Source organism: Sparus aurata, chromosome 4, assembly GCF_900880675.1.
Source record: "Sparus aurata chromosome 4, fSpaAur1.1, whole genome shotgun sequence".
Lineage (NCBI taxonomy): Eukaryota > Metazoa > Chordata > Actinopteri > Spariformes > Sparidae > Sparus > Sparus aurata.
Genome location: NC_044190.1, coordinates 30559356 through 30581237, shown reverse-complemented (window position 1 = coordinate 30581237; position 21882 = coordinate 30559356). Strand labels below are relative to the sequence as shown.

The following is a 21882-nucleotide window of genomic DNA, read 5'->3' as shown; positions in this document are numbered from 1 at the left end:
AGGATGGCCAAGCTAGTAGTAGTCAGTGAAAGACTGAGGCCAGGTGTGCAGCCATTATCTACATTAATATCAGAATTGTGATCGGAATGTTAAAACTGTTAGCTCATTTTCTCTCATCATTGACAAGTCGTCAGCATATTCAGATTGGGCAGCACGGTTTATTTTTGTCTCTATACTAGTGTTTTTGCATGTTAAGCTGCAGTCCAGTCAGCTCTCTCAGCGACTATTGTTTTCACACAATCAGGCAAAATATATTAAATATGTTATTTATCCAAGAAAGCTTTGGATTTTCAGGATAAAGACTAATTTCAATGTTACAAGGATAACGGAAATCAGGGCTGCCGACATGGTGGAAACAAGGTTAGATGTCCTTGGTCCCCAGTCAAGAGGAGGTCCAAAGGGGTCAACTAACCCTTAGGATAATGTTCTGGATGGACCTTTGTGGATCATCTTGTCCTCGGCATGAGCAAGACTATCGGCGGCTGTGAGTGAAATATTCATGTATCCAAATTTGACTTTGTGGTATTGAATTGTTTAACCCGGTTAAATCTGTGAAAAAATAAGTGAATCTTTTGTGAGATGGAAAAGGATTTGGAAACTTTATTCCCTCAGTTGTTGCTTTGAGCCTTCCCTTACTGTCTGATCAGTTATCCTCCTTGCGTCCCTTAAACAAAGAAAAAGATGGAGAGGAGGATAGATGATGCTTAAAGGAATAGGAATAACAAGGCTTTGCCCTTGCTTTCAGTGACACCCTTTAACAATGAGGGAGACAAAGGAGTGGAGGCAAGAGAGAAATGCAGAGCTGAGTGCACAGAGGGTGAGGAGAGATGGATGAGGAGGTTGAGAGGGGAGGAGTACACAGGTGAAGAGAGGAAGGAAGGATTAAAGGAGAGGGTGAGGAGACTCAGATGCAGAGTTCGTTAGGCCCTCGGCCTATCAGACCCCTTAGTTAGAGGTCTCCAACTCTGATTGGAGGGCTCTCAGCATTCTGCATTAAAGCCAAATAATCAGGCTGCAACAGTCCTCTCCTCCTTACTGCAATCTTTCTCTCGTCTTTTTTCACTACTCCTCCCTCTCTTGCTCCATACTGCTCAGTCCTCCTCCATCACTACATTTCCATCTGGCTTTTCTCTGCCTCTGTCACAAATTACAGTTTTTATGTTATTCTCATCCTCCATCCTTCCCCACTTTCTTCCCTCCTCTTCTGTCTCCCGCTCACTTTTTCAAGTGATTTTTTTTCCAAGTGAGTTTATATTCTCCTACCTCGTCTTCCTACTTCTTTCTTCATGCTCTCTCTCTCTCTCTCTCTTTCTCTTTCTCTCAGTAATGACAGGTTGTGTGTTATTGTGTGTCCGTCTGTGAAGAGGCCACGCCATCCAGTGTAGTGCTCTCCACTTGTCTTAATGGGTGTTTAGTGCTCCAACTGCGATACGATGGTCATCACTTTAGAGGAATGCTGAATATGAGAGAGAGAAAAAAAAAGTCTTTAGTATATTTGTGATGACGGAGTCCATTAAAATCTGGAGGAAAGAAGTGTGTGTTTGTGTATGTGCGTGTGGATGTGGATGTGTTTGTGAGCGTGTGGGAAAACTTGTAACTGAATCTTTGCCAAGTGTTTGTTTTGGAAGTGGGTTGTACTTTTGAACATAGTCTGGAGAAGACGTTCCTGCCAGTTTCTCTCTCTGTGTACAGAGTCTTTGTTTTATATTTGGCCATCAGCCTTATGTTCATCGGTTGGATGTAAGGGATTTAAAGAATGCTTAAGTATTTTTAATGTACTTATCGGTCTGCATTTTAGATAAACAACCCACCATTAAGTGGAAAATTCAATCTTAGTTGCATCTAATGTACAGAAGTTCAGCTGATGCTGCAATCCATTGCACTTAGAACTCGGAAAAATACAACCTCCGACCCAGAAAAGTGCAATGTAATGGTCATCCAAATCGACATTTCGAGTCAGAAACAAGCCAAGTTCCATGAAGCCCGACTTCTCTGACATGAAAACAGATGACTTCACAGCATAGTGGCGCATATATTATATCTTAATATATCTTTTCATCATTTAGTGATTGTTTTGTGAAACGTGCTGTAACAACAACTTTTTGGTTGCCATTTTCATTTCCTTTTAAGTTGATTTATTCTTCTCCTGTTTCTTTTTAAGTGCATCTGTTAAATCAGCTGCTGTAGTTGCTTGTGAAGTTCACATACTCACCACATAAACATCCATTTGCTCCAGCTGTCCATGTTTTCATCATTTTCAATCATTTTAATCAAATTGCCCTACCTGATGAACTAAATCCAGAGACAAACACATGCATGCTCATTTCCATTTCTGGAGATATTTGTGGATTTCAAGCATACTGTCCCTAACTCGCCAGAATTTGTCCACTGGTCTTTGGCCGCATCACACACAAACACACCCACACACACATGCATATATGCACCAAATATGCTGTTCCCGGGGTCTGGAGCCGCCAAAGCCAATCATGGCTGTCGGTGTGAAGTGGCCATGCCTGTTCCAGACCCCTGCAGTCCCTCTCTATGTCTGTGCTGGCCACAGACAAAACACATGCCTAATGGCACTCTGTGTGTCTGTGGGTGTGTCTCTTTCCGTGTGTGTGTATGTGTCGCACAGACGTCTGTATGTGTCAGGGTTTGTCTAACGCACACTGACTAGCAGGGACACCCACGCAGGGCATTTGCAAACACACACAGGGCAATTGTTCCAGCAGCATTGAATTAGGCCTCTGCACATAAACACACACACACACACACACACACACACACACACACATACACATACACATACAGACTTGGCTTGAGAGCTTGGCATGGGGCGCGAGAGAGCAGCGTGTGGTGCACTGGCTCACCTCAGAAACCTCCGAAAACAATTACTGCTCTCACAGGGCTGGTCAGGGCACAGCTTGTACTAATAGACTGGACGAAAGAATTGAATTGAGCTGAATCAAATTGAATCGAGCTGAATTGGATTGAGTTAAATTGTATTGAATCATATCTGATCATAGCATGTTTTACCACACACTAAAGCACTAAGACACATAAGAAAAAGGTGAAACAGCGTGGTGCTTTATTATCTCTCCAGGACTTAATATGACAGAGCAGGGAGGCCAGAGGAGGCCTGTGGAGAGAAACATCCCTGAGGCCGGCCAGTTGGACCCCATTCACCTATCATTAGGCATGCTTCTTTCATGTATGTTCTTAGGCTTTGACTTTACTTTTACCTGCACGTCTGAAAGTGTGTGTGTGAGACAAAGAGAGAGAAAGAGAGCGTGTGTGAGTGTGTGTGTGTGTGTGCGTGTGTGTGTGCATGTATGTGTGTAGCCATATGCTAATGTTTGTCCGTCTCTCTGTCTCTGTCTCTCTGCGGGGCCCGGTACTGGGGCCTTTGTGAGATAATCAGCATAATTCTTTTGACAAATACACATGGTTATTCTTAATTAGTATCACACACTGTCCCCCCGGCCGCACCATGCCTCTCCACCTGAATATCACACACACACTCAGCTGTTCACTTGCACACACACACACACACACACATATACACACACACACACACATCTAGCAGGGACACGCGGGGTACAAAAAACAAGATGCATGCAGATGTTGGCTTGTTAGGATACATGCAAATGCATCCAAATAAACACCCGATGTCGGTATATTTGCACATGGTTCTCACGTGCACGCCGACCCTTTTATATAGGCTACACATGCAGAAACACACACACTGTCCAGAGAACCCCTGCTGCTGCTCTGCTCACACACCAAAGAGAAGACAGAATGAGGAAATAAAAGATTGAATAGATTGCTTCCTTGCCCTCAATGCTAAGTTGTGTTGAACCATGTAAGATCTGAGGGCCCTTTAATGTATAAATTAGCAAGACCTCTTCCTGTCTCCTCGCTTCTTTCCCTATCATTGTCTCCTCTTCTCTTCCTCTTTCTTGTTTACACTTTTTCCTTTACATCTGTGAAAATCTCTCTTCTCGTCTTTTTCTGCACCCTCTCTCTCTCTCTTCTCTCTCTCTCTCTCTCTCTCTCGACTTCTTGCTCGCCCTCTGTTCTTGTGCATTTGGCATGATTAACTGGTGACTTTGATCATCTACACACACATGCACATGCTCCTGCACACTGTATTTAAGTTGACGTGGATCTTTTTGCTTTCATATTGTACTCTGTAGCTTGTCATGCGCTGTTCATAGGTTGGCCTTTTTTTCCCCTCCAGAATAGGCTTAACAAAAACACCACAATTTTATCCAAAGCAGTTTAATGCTAGTTTAAAGGTTTAAAGGCTAAATATTAGAGTGAGGTCATAAATGCCTATCGTTATAAATTGGTGCTGAAAATGAATGGATAAATATAAAGTTGTGAATTTCTATTCTCACTGCTCAGTTTTTACAACAGCGATTGTTTTCACTGTCAGATAATCTGTTGACTATTTTCTCTATTGATTGATTAGTTGTTTGGTTTATAAAATGTCAGAAAATGATGAAAAATGTCCATCAGTGTTTCCCCAAAGCCTATAACGTCGTCTTAAAACGTCTTGTTCCATCCACAAAAGGATATATCAGCATATATTCGGTTTATTGTCATAGAGTAGAAAAGAAACCAGATATTCACAATTAAGAAGCTGGAATCAGAGAATTTTTACCTTTTTTTTCTTCAAGAAATACTCGAAATAGTTAATTGAATTCATGACAACTAATCGATTAATTGTTACCTGAACTGTTATTCCTGTCAGTATTTCATTAGCAGTTGTGTTTGTGTGTTTTTGCCAAATGCCGACACATTCCTTCATACGTGTGTCATGAGATACTGTGAAAGCTTGTGTGTGTCTGCACATGTGTATGTATGAGGGAGAAACAGTTATTGAGGGAGCTGTTAATGTAATGTAATAGTAGTGTGTTTTAGTGTTACACCATTTGATTACTGTGTGTCTGCATGTGTGCAGTTAGCAGGCCGAGGCGCCGGATTTCACAGCGCTTGATTGTTGGTTGTGTGTGCGTGTGTGTGTGTGTGAGTGGGGCTGTTAATGTGGTGTGTTTCAGTGATAAAGTGTTTGAATGTATTGCCATCTAGAGGCGTGTAGCAGAGTCTCCACGCTCCTATAAAAGCTGCCAGCGCCAGATGCTGCTATTGACAATGTGCATATGTTAACCGCTTTATAGGCCACATGCCTCACATATTTCACTGGCTTTTAAGGTAGAGAGATCTCTCATTCTCGCTCACTTAATCTGTCTCTCCCCTTTGCCACATTTATCTTTTTTTTTCCTCTCCCGCTTTAGCTTTCTTTCCCCTTCTTTTTACCCATTCACTCAATCTCTCCCTCTCTGTCTCCCTCTTTCTCACATTCTCCCTCCTCCTTCTGTCTTTTGTATTTCCTTCATTAGATATTAACTTACTCACCTTTTACATTTTTTCTCTCTTTTTTTATTCTCTGCACTACGTCACCTTACTCAATTTCATTCTTTCCTCTCTTTTTTTCGGCCTCATGTCTCACTTCCACTGTCCCTTTCTTTTTCTGTCTCTCTCCACTCTCGTGTCTCACTCTTCGCGTCCCTCCCTCCCTCTCTCGACTGAGAAGTGCTGTGATTTGCAGGAGGATTTAGCTTGTGTCTAGGTGTCTAGGGGCTTATTAATCCTATTTTACTGTGGATGAAAAACACGTTGGCTCCCAGACATGAAAACAGTGAATACATGCATTCTGCTTGTTGTTCAGACAGTTCATCCTTGGTGCCACGCTACGGTGATTTGTCAGGGTTTTCATTTGATTCAGTCTGAATTGGAGCCTTTTTGATCCTCTTGCCCACTGCATTGAAGTGGGTTACCAGTTAATCTCTTCACATATGCTTGCTTGAAAGCATACGGTCCTGAAACAGATGAATTTTTTTTTTAAAAACTGCAGACTCAACACATGAAAAAACTATAGCCTACTGTGTTGTACATTCATAACAGATAGGTTCTCACACAGAGAGACATCACTCTCATGGCTGCTTTAAAGCTCACATTCATAAACAAACAAACAGGCAATGCTACATCCTGGAGCCTAGTGCTCCCTGACTACCATGTCATTGCACGCCAGGGCCTTTTGAAACAACAGTGTGTCTCTTATCAATTAGTAAATGGTGTTCCCACTGTATCACACACACACATACACACTGCCCCTGTGTCTGCCAGGGTGTTGGGCTGGGTCCCACTGCCTAAAGCTACTGGCACACTCACTCTTTATGTGTTTGTGTGTTTGTGTGTGTGTGTGTGTGTGTGTGTGTGTGTGTGTGTGTGTGTGTGTGTGTGTGTTATGAAAGGGTGCATGTGTGACATAAACACTCAATCTGGAAGCTTTGAATTCACCCATAAGGGACGGCTGCCTGTCTGCCAGTCTCTCTCCGTCTCTGCCACTTCTCTGGCGTCTACTTACTTTACCATGGCAGAGGCTGTATGTTGAAATGTTGATATCACAAATCCCATGTCATGTCATCTTAGCTCACCATTGTTTCCCTGTTCCTTTTCATTCGCCCATTTTAATGAGTAATGCACTGGTTTTTATTCATGCAGGATTTGTTTGTGTAACTAATTTCCTCTCGCTCTCTTCTCTCACTGTGGCACGCAACCCACTTCCCTGTTTCCATTTCCATCTCTGCTCTTTTATTTGTTTTCCTTTAACTCTTGCCCAGTCCGTCCTTTGTCTTCCCTCTTTTTTCACTCCGTCTCCCTACAACTATCTCCTTCTCATCTCTCTGTCCAACTTTCTCCTTCTTTTTTTGCATCTTTGCACTTGTACTTATCCATCTGTAATGTCATTCCTTGGTCTCTCTTTCTCTCTCAGGGTTCAGTCCTTGAAGCAACAGTCTATGGCCTTGAGTCGTACAGTGAATATAGTCTACGAGTGGAAGCTGTGAATGATGCAGGTATGCTCATTACGATCACTAGCTCATTTAAAATATCAGTGATAAATCATATCGCCGACAACTGAATCGCTCTATTGAGTCTAGTTCTGTGACCCTTCAGGTAGCGTATTCAGTCCGTGGATAGGCATTAGGACCCTGGAGGCTTCTCCGGCTGGCCTGGCCAACTTCACAGTGGAGCAGAGAGAGCAGGGCAGGGCATTACTGCTGAGCTGGGATCAGCCAAGTGCTCCAAATGGAATCATCACGGTACAAACAAGAAACACAGAACACACATCAAAGTGCATACACAGCACTGAGCAGATGAAACAGTGCTCCTCAGGTTAGAGCTGCGCCAATAAGATGATCGATTAGTCATAAGGAAATTAATTGCCAACTATTTAAGCCAAAATATTACACCTTCTAAAATGTGAGGATTTGCTTCTATTCTTTATTATTTATGATAGTAAATAAAAAATCTTGGGGCTTTGGACTATTAGTTTGACAAAAGAAGACATTTGAAGACATCACTTTGTGAAATTGTGACTAACATTTTCACATTTTTTTTACTATAGACTAAACGATAAATCAGTGAATTATGAAAATAATCAGACACACAATTAACCCATGTAATTCAGCAGCTGATTTGCATATACATGGACACCTGAAGCCAATAAAGTCAAGCAAACACACATCACCACTAAAGCCAGACCGACCATTGACTATTAGATGCTGATATTGATATATTTGAGTAAAAAATTCAGATATCAATATAAATATGAAAATAATTGTGGTCATCAGACACTTGTGACAAAGCCAAAAAATAAAGAATGGATGTTTTTAGTTTATTGTCTAAATTATGAGCAAACTTTTTCTGCATTATAATCTCTTTAAAAAAAGTTTTCATATCAGACAGCACAGATGCCGTACTGATATATATCTGATAGGCCAATAACAGGCATTAATATCGCCTAACTAATAAATTAGTCAGGCTCTAATTACCACATCGTCATTCCTCCTGTGTTCCAATTATGTCCTACTTTAACCCACATTCTCTTTCTCTCCTCCTCCTGGATACTTTTCTTTCCCTCTTTCCCTCTTCCCTTCTTCACGTCCTGTCTCTTCCTTTCCAGATGTATAACTTGTATAGTGAGGGGAACCTGGAATTCAGTGGACTATCACGCAACTTCCTGTTTCGTCGTTTGGAGCCCTGGACAGTGTATTCTTTGACTCTTGAAGCGTGCACCTCAGCAGGATGCACACGTACCCCACCTCAGTACATCACCACAGCAGCTGCTCCACCTGCCTCCCAGCCCCCTCCCAGACCTCTCTTTGTTGGCCCAGACTGTGTGTCACTCACCTGGGGCCCTCCCTCCCACCCTAACGGGCCAATCGGAGAGTATTTATTACTTGGGAGAAGTGTGGAGGAGGTGGGGAGGGGAAGAAGTAATGATGAGGCTGTTGAAAGGGGAAAGGTGGGTGAAACTAAAGACGCATCTCACATGGTCAATCTGACCTTTTGTCAGTAATTAAGAAATCATTACATAAAATTACAGCAAATATCACAGGTGTCATTTTCAACTTATATTCATACTGTACAGCTCATCAGCCTTGTTCATCCACATCTATATCCTATAGGTGCTGTTCAGAGAATCATCCCCACAACATGGGGACACTTTCTCATATACAGTGACCGGTCTGCGTCCCTGGACACAGTATGAGTTCAGTGTCCATAGTCATAACCCTGCTGGACACGCCGGCAGCCCCTGGGTTACTGTGACAACCAGACAGGCCCCTCCTCGGGGTCTAGCCCCCCCAACAGTGAGTCATATCCAAGGCCAGCCCAGTGAGGTTTTGGTGTCCTGGACTCCTCCTCTGGAGCCCAACGGGGTGCTTCAGTCCTACAGGATTCAGAGAAACAATGTCAGTTTCTCATTTAGTTTTGACCCTACTGTCCTCAGATACACCGATGAAGACCTCCTGCCGTTCTCAACGTATAGGTATTTCTATTCACTAACCTGAATGTCTCCTTGTGGGGATTACAAATAACCACCTCAAACAAATCAATCATTTTAATAGAGACGATTTAGCTTTTATTATATCCTATTGTTTTCTACAGCTACTCAGTCATAGCCTGCACGTCTGAGGGATGCACCATCAGCCCCCCTACCAACATCACAACTCTAGAGGCTCCACCTGCCACGGTGGAAGCCCCCACAGCGGACAACATCACATCCAGTAGTATCAACATTTCCTGGAGCAAACCAGCATCACAAAACGGGGAGGTGACAGAATATGTGCTGAAACTGAATGACGAAGAATCTTATCGTGGCAGAGCTCTGACTGCAGTGTTGTCAGATCTGCGGCCACACACATCGTATCAGCTGGTACTTATAGCTTGCACCAGTGGTGGGTGCACCACCAGCACCACCATGTCCATTTTGACTGAGGAGGCTCCACCCACTGGCCTGGCTGCCCCGACTCTTAAGGTGCGTTTGTTGATGTTTGACTTGCAGTGAAAGCTGTGGTACAAAGTGAACAATACCTAAATCTGTGCATTTCAAAGTATTGAAAACATTTCATGGCTCATCAAGAGAATTGAAATTCCCTCTTGCTTGAATTTGGAAAACCTCTCTAACTATAACTAATGATACTGTTATGAGTAGAATCATTGCTTGATACATCTTAAAAAATTATATTTGTCTAATTTCAAGTCAAAATAATTCATAAGACTATACTATAAGAAACAATAATTAAGAAACAATAATCTATAAAGCAGCATTTCAGTGAAACATAGGACACTTGTTTTTGGTAAATTTTCACTTGTTTCATTGACCTTATGTTCATTATTTCAATTTACAGTTCATGCATTTAGAAGCTCTGTTTGATGTGATCTTTGACCTTTTTCCTTTATAGGTCACTGGTCCAGAGTCAGTGGAGGTTAGCTGGAGAGCACCAGAGCACCCTAATGGCAACATCACTGGGTATGAGCTCCGCAGGGATGGTGAAGTCATCTACGTTGGCACTGAAACCCATTACCACGACTTTACACTTTTGCCAAGTGTGGAATATAGCTACGTTGTCAGGGCCAACAACAGTAAAGGGGCAGTGAGCAGCGCGGCGGCCACAGCAAAGACTCACCCGTCAGCTCCTTCTGGTGTCGGTCTCCCCACACTGACGCCTCTGGGACCAAGCCAGGTGAGCCACTGATCTACCCAGTCCATTTAAGTAACAGCTGAATCATGACATTACTTCTTCCTACCATCTTTTAAATGTTGTTAAAAAGTTTGTGTGCTGCCTGTTTTCCAGGTGAGAGTAGAGTGGAGTCCTCCAGCCCGTCCTAATGGAGACATTGTGAGTTACACTGTGCATCAAAGAGATCCAGTCCAGCTCAGCGTCACCAGCACTGTGTTTACTGCAGAGGAGAGGGACTTCTCTGACCGACACACCACCCTGCATGGGCTGGCTGCTTACCACAGGTCAGTTAAAGCAGATCTACAGCACAGTTCACTGTGTGTTTTCTGTGCAGCAAAATATTTTCAGAAGAGTATGTCTTTTTTTTCTTCATTACCAAGCTGAAGGTCGAAGAATTTACATTTTCCATAAACTGCATGCCTAAAATGATCTGGAAAAAACTTAAAAACACAGCTCCCTATTTTCCTGTGTAATAAGTACTGTGATAAAGGAAATATGGGGAGAAATAGGAGATCAGAGTGAGCGATAATAAAAAGGGAACAGAGTGCCATCTCTTGGTAAAAAGAATAACACAACCCAGGGACTGTTGTGCAGTTAACAAGTCGGTTCACTTCACCCTTATTGCAATCAATAAATAACTTTCATTTTCTTAAAAACAATCAGTCAATGCATTCTTTCAAAGTAGGTGGTGAACTTTTATTATATATTTTAAAATGATTAAACTTAAAGTGGACCCATAAAAAACTGGCATCAACTTGGATTAATAGGTTTTAAAAAGACAGAGAGAAGGAGCCAAAGTAACCACCGTAAAAAAAAAAGAGAAACACCTTTCCCAACAAACAATTAATGTCTTCTCTCAGTGTTTCACTTCAACATGAAAAAACATCTGGTAAAGAGAAAATTATGTACAACAAGTAAAAAGCTGTATTTCTGAAGCCTGTGCTATAATTTAGGATAGCAGTGCACTTGGTATTTTGATTTGGTGAAAAACAACCTCTTAAACAAGCTGGCATAACGTAATCATCAAGACTGTGGTGTTTCAAAGCAAGGAATAACACAACAGTGGTGTACGTGTGTGCGTGCCTGTGAGGGTGCGTATGCAGCTGCAGTTGTGTGTACATGTCAGTGTGCCTGGTTGTGTGACCGTTCATTTGTGAGCGTGTGTGTGCTGATAAGATTCAGATAATAAAAGCTCATCAACCTTATCATCTAAAGATCATCCCACGTCTCTCTCTCTCTCAGATGACCTTCCATCCATTCAACTCATCTTCATCACCTTCTCCCTCTTTTTCTCCCCCTCACTCCTCTCCATCAGCTCCTTTATTCATGTGTGTCTCCAAAATAAACACCAGTGCTCTCAAATTAGACATTTGGTTGAGATACACATCTATTCAAACATGCTGCTAATAATGTTGATTTTTAAAGGTATGCTTCTTTCTCACAAGTGTACTATACATTTCACTAACTAGAGCATATATATATTTTAAAAAAAATCTTTTTCTTTATGTGTGTGTAGGTATGAAGTGAGGCTGGAGGCTTGCACGGCACTGGGCTGCTCCTCGAGCGACTGGTCACCTGTACTCACTCTCGAGGCTCCCCCTGCTGGGCAAACTGTGCCACTGTTAGACCTCCAGCCCGACACACACAGCGGCCTACACACCACCTTTCTACTCACCTGGTCCCCTCCAGCTCAGCCAAATGGTAGAGTCCTTCATTATGAGGTGTACCGGAGGCTGGACCATACCACTGACACCAGCAGAGGTGACACAGCAACACTTGTCTACAGGAATATCTCCACTACCTGCAAAGACGAAGCCCTCCAGCCTTACACTGTATACCAGTATCAGGTACAACTCGCTGTACAGTAATACAATTGTTTTTTTAGAAAATAAGAATTATAGCTAATATTAGCTGGTTAATCCAAGTAAAATTCAACTCGCTGAATTAATATTCATCCAGATAGGCGAGGAAATGGAAACCAAAGCTTCTACTACAACTAGGTTTTATGATGCATCCTTAAGTTTTTAAATTGGTTTTTGTTTTTATTCAAATGAGAAAGAAAGACATTTTTTAAAACAAATTTTATACAATAGACTTATTTCTTGAAGGGGAAAAGAATTACTGTTGTCCTATATCTGTCGATTTGGGTTACAGAAATGATAGCAGAACAATTAACACAAGTGCAACTGGCAACTACATGCACAGAAATATGATAAGTAAAGAACATGGTCCACCTAAGTAGCTGTAAACTGTGTTAGCTATTACAACTATGCTTACTTCTTTCTTGTCCTCTGTTATGGAAACAGAGTTAAAGCTTTTATTGTGATCCTTAAGCCTCATTTGGAGAAGAGACCAGATGTGACTGACACATCAGAAGATGTTGCCTGTTTTCACAATAAAATGTTTTCCAAGTATCCCCTCATCCACACAGATCACATGCACACCTCAACGTATATAGGCGTCTACAACACAGACATACACAGACAAACACACACAAGCCGAGTGATCAGACAGGTGTTAAATGGCAGGGTCCATATTCATGCTGCTGTGCCGTGCGTTGGTACACTAATTGACAGGCTAGCCCTTTGGAAGCAACAATAACATTAGCATTCCTGCCTGTCAGACATACGAGCCGAGGCCAGAGAACCTGTGTAATTGATTGAGTTTGCCTGATTGTGGTGCCGTCTTTATTTACGAGGGTCCTAATTTATGACAGGAGGAGGGGAGGGAGGGAGGAAGGGAGGAGCTTTGGGAGATGACGGGCGGGCAACAGAGCCATTAATCACCGGGCCCTCAGAGCACCCCACTTCCTGATTACCAGCCAGCCAATCGAATTAACTGTTAGGCCCCTTGGTAACAGAGCTTGTATTGGAAAGACCTTTTAATGGTGACCGCTACACGTCCCCTGAGGATTTGTCAGTGGGGGATTGAGGTACGTGGACAAGGTGGTGGTATATGTGTGATGTCCATGAACACATGTACACAGCTGTACTCCTGTGAGTGCATGTAAACATCTGTGTGTGTGTGTGTGTGTGTGTGTGTGTGTGTTTGAGGTGTCAGAGAGAAGAGAAGAAATGGTATAAATATTTTGATATTCATATGAAGTTATTTATCATGCAAATAAGTTTCTGTAATTGTCTCAGTGTCTGCCAATCTATCTACCTGTTTATCCTCTACCTGCTCATCTGTCTTTTCATCCATCTGCCTGGCTTTATTTTTATTTAGCTGTTAATCTGTCTGTGTACCTATCTGGCTCTCCTCCTCTCTCCCTGTGTTTGAGGCGTACACAAGGACGATAAGTCAGTTCAGTTTAGCACAGCACAGTGCAGAGAGAGAAATCATATTAGGCTAATTACACTGGGTCATAAGCTCCTATTGACAGCTTTATGCTTGGTTTTAATTACTGCCCACTTTCACACAACTTAGCCCCTTCACCCCAAGTAGATGCACCCGCCAAGTAGCTCTGTCGGCCTATCAGAGAGCCCGAATCAAGTCCGCAGTCCCACCGTCCAATAAAAAGGCTCGAAGACTGTCTGATAGTTTCCTGAAGTCGTTTGTTGCCATGGCGGCTCCCTCGCTGCCATGCCAGCTAACAGCGTATATTTTTATTTTGTGTCTAATAAGCCGAATCATGGCCCAATAGGAGACGAGAGGAGAGAAAGCAGTAAAAAGTCTGTGGATGATACAAGGACGAGGGGATGAGTTCTACCTTTTAGCTGTGGATCAAGGGTAAGGTGGTCTGGACTGACTTTTAGTTTTGAACTTTTTCTCTGTTCTGTCTATGTGGCACAAACTTCTTAATCAAGCCCAAAGCCTTTGCGTCACATCGAGGCTTTAACTGTTGCTACCAGGGGAAGAACATGGTTGTTGCTGGGTAGAAACATTTCACTGCGAGGGCTATATTTGTGTGTGATGGCAGGATCTAATTTAATGAAAACTATTTTAAGCAACAAGTCGAGTCACAGTTCCTGGGTAGAAACTACATAAACTTTTTATTTCACCCGATGCTAATGCACTTTATTCTCCAGACATTTTACATCCTTTCTAAGGACTCTGTTCCAGTAATATGGGGCTGCAAATGTGATTATGATAACAGCAATATATAAAAAGAAATAAAATAAAAGGTCAAACTAAGACATTGCTGGCAGAATGACAGTAAAATTGACTGCTAACATAGAGACAAGAAAAAAGAAAACTTAGTTTTGTCGGTTCTCATCGTGTTATCAGTGTTTATATTACTTCATTTACTTAGAAGCAGGAGCATTTCTTAATTTACATTATTTTGATGTGCCAGATTTAGCCAGTGGCAATGTTTCCTCATCTGGTTCAGAATCAGAATCAGAATCAGAAATCCTTTAATGTCCCGCAGACGGGGAAATTTGTTTGTCCCAGCAGCGACAGAATATTACAGAACAAAAACCAATAGCAAAAATAAACAATATAATTAAAAAGGGAAGAAATAGAATAGAATAGACATATATACATATTTACATGATGTAGTGCAAAATTAACAGCAATTTTTATACAGATTTTTAATATAAATAATAAATATGGGTGTTAAGGAAATTGACCAGATAGTGCAAAAACAGAAATTAGTTTTGTACAGACATATTGCACAGTGCAGAGTACAGGGTGAGGTCTACTGGGAGCAGTGCTGGTTGTACAGTCTGACAGCAGCAGGAAGGAAGGACCTGCTATACCTCTCCATCACACACTTGGGGTGTATCAGTCTGTTGCTAAAGGAGCTGATGTTGAGTTGATGTTAGAAGTTAACAACTAAGTGTGACACAGTCACTGTTTTGAAACACACTAATAATATCAAAAGATTAGTTTTCATGGCAGATAAATTGTGATGTCAAGATTTCAAATCAAAAGCAGGATCTGTGATTCTCCAAGTGTTTATTTTCTTTTGACCTTAGTCCACTTGTGCACATATGGAAGTGTCCTGAAGAAAACAAAAGCGACAATTAGTACACACTGCAAGAAGTGTGGCTTTTGGGAGTGAATAAACCTAAACTGTTGTAAAGTACCCTTCTGCCATCTAGTGACTCTTCTTTTTTGTTTTTGTGTTTAACAGTTAGTTCCCAATTGACTGGTGAAATATTTTAAATTAGATATTTAAATTTGACCAAATGGCCTTTGTAAAAAAATTGTGGTTGTCCTTTTCTTTTTTAAAAGAAGAATTTAAAGGGAAATAACAGTTATCAGGGCATAAAACACCTACATTTTTTCTTATTGAATTTTGAGTCTCAAATTGTAGATTTGGCCAATAAAATTTTAATTTGTGGTCATCTTCTTTTTGTCACATACCTACTTTACACAAACACTATGGGGGCATTTCTTACAGTCACCCTTCTCCTCGACCTTTACTTATCAGTCTGACAGAATGCCCTTTACCTAATGTACACTCTCTCCTCCATCTCTCCACCTATCCCTCTTCCTTCTTCCTGCCCTCCCTCCCAGCATCCCCTTTCTTCATACGCCACATGACAGTATCGACAATGTCCTTAAAGACTGATCATACACAATGTAAACGATTTACAATGTAAAGTGTGTGAAACTGTAACCTAAAACTAAACATGTTGTTATTATTACACTCTTGTGATAAGTGTAGTTGTATTTTTTTATTTTATTTTCCTCTACTTTTCTATTCTCATATAACTTCATCGTCAGTAATGATTTCAACTTCATCAGTTTTGAGAATTTCATGAAAATTAATATTTTATATTTTTAAATATTTAGATTTTAATGAGAAATAGAGATAACGAAAATATTTCATTTGAGGTTTAGTTGAGCCTTAATGTTTAGTATTGCTACATTTTGATTAATTATCCAAGCTTGTTTTTAAGTAAGTCCTACAACTGAACTGCACCTTTTGAGCTCTTTTGTAGCAATAGAAAGCACAAATAAGACAGGCTTAGTCCCTGATTGTGTTCTCAGCTGCTGCTCTAGACAACGGTCAGAACAATAACAAGTGCAATAACAGTCTTCAAGTTGATCCTGGATCACTGCCACCACAGACCCTTGTAGTGTTTTGCTCAAGAGTTTTTTTCAGTTTGAATGCATTGTTAGTGAATAAAGTTCATTAGAGTTATCAAATATTATGATTAGCAAATAAATCAGAAATCTGCACCACAAAAACTGGAATAGAGAGTTGAATGGGATGAATACATTATTAAGAGGGTAACTGCAGAATCAGCCAGTGGGAGGGGGTTAAGCAACAGCAATGTCCATTCACATCTGCTCCTCTCATCATCTTTAAAAGCAGCAGACAGTTTCATGAGTCCAGCTTGTCCTCTATGAGAGGAAAGTGTAGAGGCGAGGTCCCAAGTCACACGTATTAATAAACAGATAAAAGACAGATGTATCTGTTCCTTTTTGAGTTTAATGGATTTAGATTGCATTTGACTCTACAATTTTGTGTTTGTGTAAAATGGATTTATTGAGTGACAACAAAGGTGATGCAACTGCTATAAATCTGAGACGAAAACAATAGTCTAGCATGTAAGAGCAGTAAAAAGCAGTGTTTACCATTAACGCTACTGAAAATATTATGTTGACCATCAAGAGGACACGTTGTTTTAGGAGTCTCAGTGGGTATACAGCTGTTTAAGTTCAAATATCCAGGATACATAGTGAGGAAAACTACCACCTTAGTCCATAGTATTCGTTTACATACAAAGAACTTCCAAAGAAGTCAACTGTCATAGTGCTGTAAAGTAATCGTATCAATGTGTTTAATGTGTATTTGAATACACAGCATAGGCTACAGTAAAATATGTCTATGGAAGTGAAAGAGGCAATGTTTGGCAACACATTAATACGGTTTTAGTGATAAGTGAAAGTGTCTGTGTGTGCACATGCACCAACTAAACACAATTTCAATGTAACCTTACCTGCAGAACTAAACCTGTAACAATCCAAGCAGCTTTGTTTAGAGCCACAAGATGACAAGACAGCAAAACTTTAAATGTGTCCTGCTTCCTTTGTCTGGTCTCCTGCTTCTTCTCCTTGTTCCTTGTCCACCCTTCCTCCTGTCCTCTTCCTCCTCCTCCTCCTCCTCCCTCCCCATTCCTAGTCTCTTCATCTTCCATTCTTCTTCCCCCCTCTCGCATCTCAGTCCATCTGTGCTGTCACTTAGATCAATCAGTCTGATTGATCACAGCCTAATTGACTATTATTGAGGTTAATTCAACTCTTAACACGCTGGCATGCACACGCACGAACGCACAAAACCAGCTCTCGCACCTACAAACAACACACACGCAGACACACACACTTTCAACAGTGAAGCTGAGACCCATCCATCTGCCTTCTGCACTACTTCTGACAGGCTACAGATGACTTACACATGCAAATCTCCACCCTGCCTGACCCTGTGCTGTGTACACCCTCTAATTATACCCAACACAAGCACACAAATAAGATTAGAGTCTGTGTGTGTGTGTGTGTGTGTGTGTGTGTGTGTGTGTGTGTGTGTGTGTGTGTGTGTGTGTGTGTGTGTGTGTGTGAGAGAGAGAGAGAGAGAGAGAATAACTCCTTGATGAAGGTGAAAAGTAATTGTCATGCAGATATGTTAGTGTTGGGTTGCATGTTGAAAAGGTTTTGCTCTCACTGCTGATGGTAGTTTTGATGGATGGTCCACTGAACTGACTTATATCCTTTTTCGTGGTCTGGTGGAAACTGGCTAATCAAGAGAAGCTTTCATCATTAAGAGTAAATAAAATGCGTCTGAAATCTTAATGATGCAAGGGAAAAGTTTATGTCTGGCTCTCACTTTTGTATTTTTCCACCCTCGGTTATAAAATGTGAATGAATTTTCACGATGTCATTGATTGATTTGAGTTCTTTTACATACAGGTGTGGGCAGTGAATTCAGCCGGTCGTTCTGCCAGCGCGTGGACCAATGGGAGAACGGGACCTGCCCCTCCTGAGGGTGTAGGCCCGCCTGTTTTCCTGCGTGTTTCAGCGACCTCAGCAGTCGTGGACATTCCTCCTCCAGCCCGTCCAAATGGGATTGTTAGTCTTTACAGAGTGTTCTCACTGAACTACAACAACCACACTCTGGTAAATAACATAATACTACTCTAAATAATTCATGTAACTTGAATGGAGGTTTATGTTTGATTTCTGTACTGTCCAGTCCTCCATTTTCTGTAATTATTCTCTCACTCCTCGCTCTCTCCTCTTCTGTGTTTGTGGCCCATCCGCTATAGAAACATATGTTTGTTTACAGTCACTTCCAGGTAGAAGACCCCTGCCTCATGTACAGGATTACATAGACTTAATTTCCTTTTTTGATGATTTAATGTTATATATCAAATTCATCATAAAATAATCTTTGATGCATTAATATCTCATTATGAACAACACTAACAACATAATTCACCTGTTGAGCCACAGACTAAAAGGACATCTTGTTGTTTACCCAATTCTAGCAGTTTGTCTTACTGGCGGTAAAAAGATTTGGTTTATCAAAGACGCTAGCCGAACAACACAGAAATGTCAGATAAGTCGGACAACCATGTAAAACTATATATCTTTAAATGTTACAGTTACAGCTGAATATGACAACAGAAATAAACAAGTTGGTTGATTTCAGATGTCTCCACAATGCAAATCAATGGCCACTGGGCTAACTGGAAGTCACTGTTGTTGATATCAGCACATCACAATTATTCTGTCTGTATGTTTCTGAATGCTACGTCACTCAAAACCTAAACTCACCCCCACACTGTCCTCTTCTTCTAGCTCTCAGAGGGTACGTCCAACCAGCAGACACTTCATGGTTTACGTCCTTACACCCAGTACTGGGTAGGAGTAGAGGCCTGCACTTGTTATCAGGTAATAAAACTGTTATATAGTCAGACATAACGGCTCTGCTTTGTCATGAAAGTGAGATCTCAGATTCTGTTTCTAATCTGGTTTTATTTTAAATGTTGTAGGCCTTTATAGTGTTTGGCATCTTGATTTACATAAAATTGTGACCGTCAGGATGATGCATTAGTTCTCTTCATATGTAACAAAGCAGAGGTACTAATCTCTGTTTTGAACATTTGGCAGTGCTGTAGTCAGGGTCCACGGAGTAAGCTCCACACCCTGGCCGCCCCTCCAGCCCAGCAGCCTCCTCCTCGCCCCGTCACCCTGACCTCCCGCTCTGTTCAGCTGGAATGGGACGAGCCTTGGGAGCCTAATGGAGTGATTGAGAGGTGAGTAGAAAACAAACAGGTGAAACTATCGGCACATTACTGACTCAGACGGACTGCATAAACAGATACAGGTATTATAATCTCTCCAACTTATTCCCTCTTTTTCTGTGTTTCCAGCTGCGAGCTACATGTCAGATCACCTTGCCCGCAGCCCCTCCAGCCTGTACCCCTCCCTTGCATTGAAGGACCGGTAGAAATCTGCTTCTTTGGCAAAAGGCGGAGCTACAATGTGACAGGTCAGTCTATGTTTATGTCAAGTCAAGATATTTTAAGTACCAAAACCCTGTGCAAGATGGCATCACTGAAATATCACTAGGAAGAAGAAAGGGTAGAATAAAAAAAGATGAACAATGACCACAATTAAAAAAGTGTAAAACCAGTTAAGTTAAGAATTATTAATAATGAATGACTCATTAATGATACAAAAGCAGGAGATCTATTAAGACTGACCACCATGTAAAGAAGGACAGTATTAGCTTTGTGAATAAGAATAATTAATATGCAGTAAGAGAGAAAAGGTGGAGATATGTACTTGCATATGTGTTTTCCCGTTTTTCTGTCCTTGTGTTGGATGTTCTGTCTAAATAAACAACTGAACCAATCTGTGCAGGTCTCCAACCGTATTCTACCTATCAGCTGAGAGCTGCCTGCTTCAACAACATGGGCAGCACTGCCTCCAACTGGACGAATGTGACCACACTCAGCGAAGGTAAGTCATCACCACTTCCTCAACCCTCCCAGCTATGCAGTCATAAGAAAAATAAAAACACAACCCCTCCTCTCTGTCTCCCTCGCTCCCTCCAGCCCCCCAGTATGTATCTCCTTTCTCAGTGGACAGTAACCTGACAGTTATCTGGCTGGACTGGACGGGGTCCTTCGCCATCAACGGCTATCTGAAGGAGTTCAGTGTGACTGAGAGCCAGCTGAGGGTCTATACTGGCTTCTACAGCTATCTCTATATTCCACGCACCTCCCAGAAAAGTAAGAGCACACACACACAAAACACACACATACACACACACTTACACGTTTGTGCAAGGTGGTAACTTCTTAGGAGGAATGTCTACTTATAAAAAATAGAGCAGCTGCAATTAGAAAAATACACACTTTTGCAGGCAATGTACTTAAAACACATATTTAGTAAGGTCTTAGACTGCTGCTGAAGAAAATAAAAACATAAAGTAATAAATGAAAAATACCAGTCCTTTAATATTGGTACAGTTAGTGATAAAATATTGTTTAAATTATTTAGCTGACTGCTGTACGGGCCATATAACAAACAATAAGCTACTAATATCATGAACCTATATCAGATTTAAGTGTCTGTTAAAGTTTAGTCTGCAAATTTCACCCCATTTTTTAATTGATTGGCTGTCAGGTGGATATTGAGGGCAAGCCAGGCTTTTGACTGATGGAAACTGCTGATCTGTTAAGAATATTTTAGAGAATTAGGAGTTGACAGAGGTTAAGACAATTGGAGTTTCGACAGGAAAAGCATCTAGAAAATCGTGGCTAGAAAGTAGTTTCCTTCAAATTAAAAACACAGAAGTGTGTTTTCTCTCTTACTTTCCAAAGCAAACATCTTTGTTTGTATTTACAGATGCATCTCAACCTCAAATCTGATTTCATTTTATGTATGTGAGCAGTCTTACAGTTGGCTAGAAGTCTGATGCAGCATGAACCTTACAGAATATCCTCACTTCATTTTAATGTAAAATATTTTCTGTCTCTGTTCTTCTCAGCTCTGTCATTTCAGGTGACTTGCACCACAAACAGCGGCAGTGCCAGCACTCCCACCATCAGATATAGTCCTGCCACAGGCCTAGGTAACCTACACACACACACACACACACATACACACTGCATGAATCAATCCTAAAGTAAAATCAAACCTGAATCTGAATATTCTGATTCATCCTCAATCATCCTTCAATCCTCATTTTCTCTCTCTCTCTCTCTCTCTCTCTGTCTCTGTCTCTCTGTCTCTCTCCCTGCAGCTCCTCCTGAGCCTGAAGACAGTGATAAACAGGGCGTGAGCATGTCGGCTGCACCAGTTTACTCTGAGCTGTGGTTCATCTTGTTGTTGACCCTGCTGGGTCTGTTTCTGCTCGCCTTACTGCTGGGTCTAGTGCTGCAGAGGTATTCTAATGTTAACATGCAGCATGTGAAAGGTTGAAAGCACAACTTGAAAACAGACAATTTCAAGTGAATAAGAACAAGTAGAAAAGGGTGTGATTGTTTTGTCTAATTTTCTCAGAGCCCTGAGGAAGAATCCATCAGCCAGAGAGCGCCCTCCGCTGGTCATGCTACAGAAGACCAGGAAGGCTGGAGGAGAGACGTACATGGTGAGATGATCAGAGGAGCAAGCAGCGATAAGAGAGACTTAGAGAACACAGAGAGAGGGAGACAGTAACAGAGAGAGACAGTAACACAGAGAGACGGAGAGATGTGGTTCGGTTTATAAAGAATTAGAAGTCTAAGTAGAGCTGAAAAGTTAGGAAGTAAAGGAGGGGATGTAACACAAAGGGACAAATAAGACAGTTTCACAACCATGTTGTTTGATTTGTATAAATCACCAG

At 41.4% G+C, this 21882-nt stretch overlaps 1 protein-coding gene across 2 annotated transcripts in view; it reads left to right on the top strand.

Moving 5' to 3' along the window:
- Nucleotides 1–21882, top strand: part of ush2a (Usher syndrome 2A (autosomal recessive, mild)) — a 200278-nt gene that overhangs the window by 174274 nt on the left and 4122 nt on the right. For both annotated transcript variants that reach the window (XM_030415480.1, XM_030415478.1), the window contains exons 75-91: nt 6842–6923; nt 7024–7169; nt 8033–8374; nt 8538–8899; nt 9019–9388; nt 9816–10097; nt 10209–10378; nt 11611–11941; nt 17955–18161; nt 18846–18938; nt 19158–19303; nt 19421–19539; nt 19914–20012; nt 20108–20284; nt 21046–21129; nt 21301–21442; nt 21561–21648. In XM_030415480.1, coding sequence (XP_030271340.1) covers nt 6842–6923; nt 7024–7169; nt 8033–8374; nt 8538–8899; nt 9019–9388; nt 9816–10097; nt 10209–10378; nt 11611–11941; nt 17955–18161; nt 18846–18938; nt 19158–19303; nt 19421–19539; nt 19914–20012; nt 20108–20284; nt 21046–21129; nt 21301–21442; nt 21561–21648 — 3240 coding nt within the window. The remainder of the gene's footprint in view (nt 1–6841; nt 6924–7023; nt 7170–8032; nt 8375–8537; nt 8900–9018; nt 9389–9815; nt 10098–10208; nt 10379–11610; nt 11942–17954; nt 18162–18845; nt 18939–19157; nt 19304–19420; nt 19540–19913; nt 20013–20107; nt 20285–21045; nt 21130–21300; nt 21443–21560; nt 21649–21882) is intronic.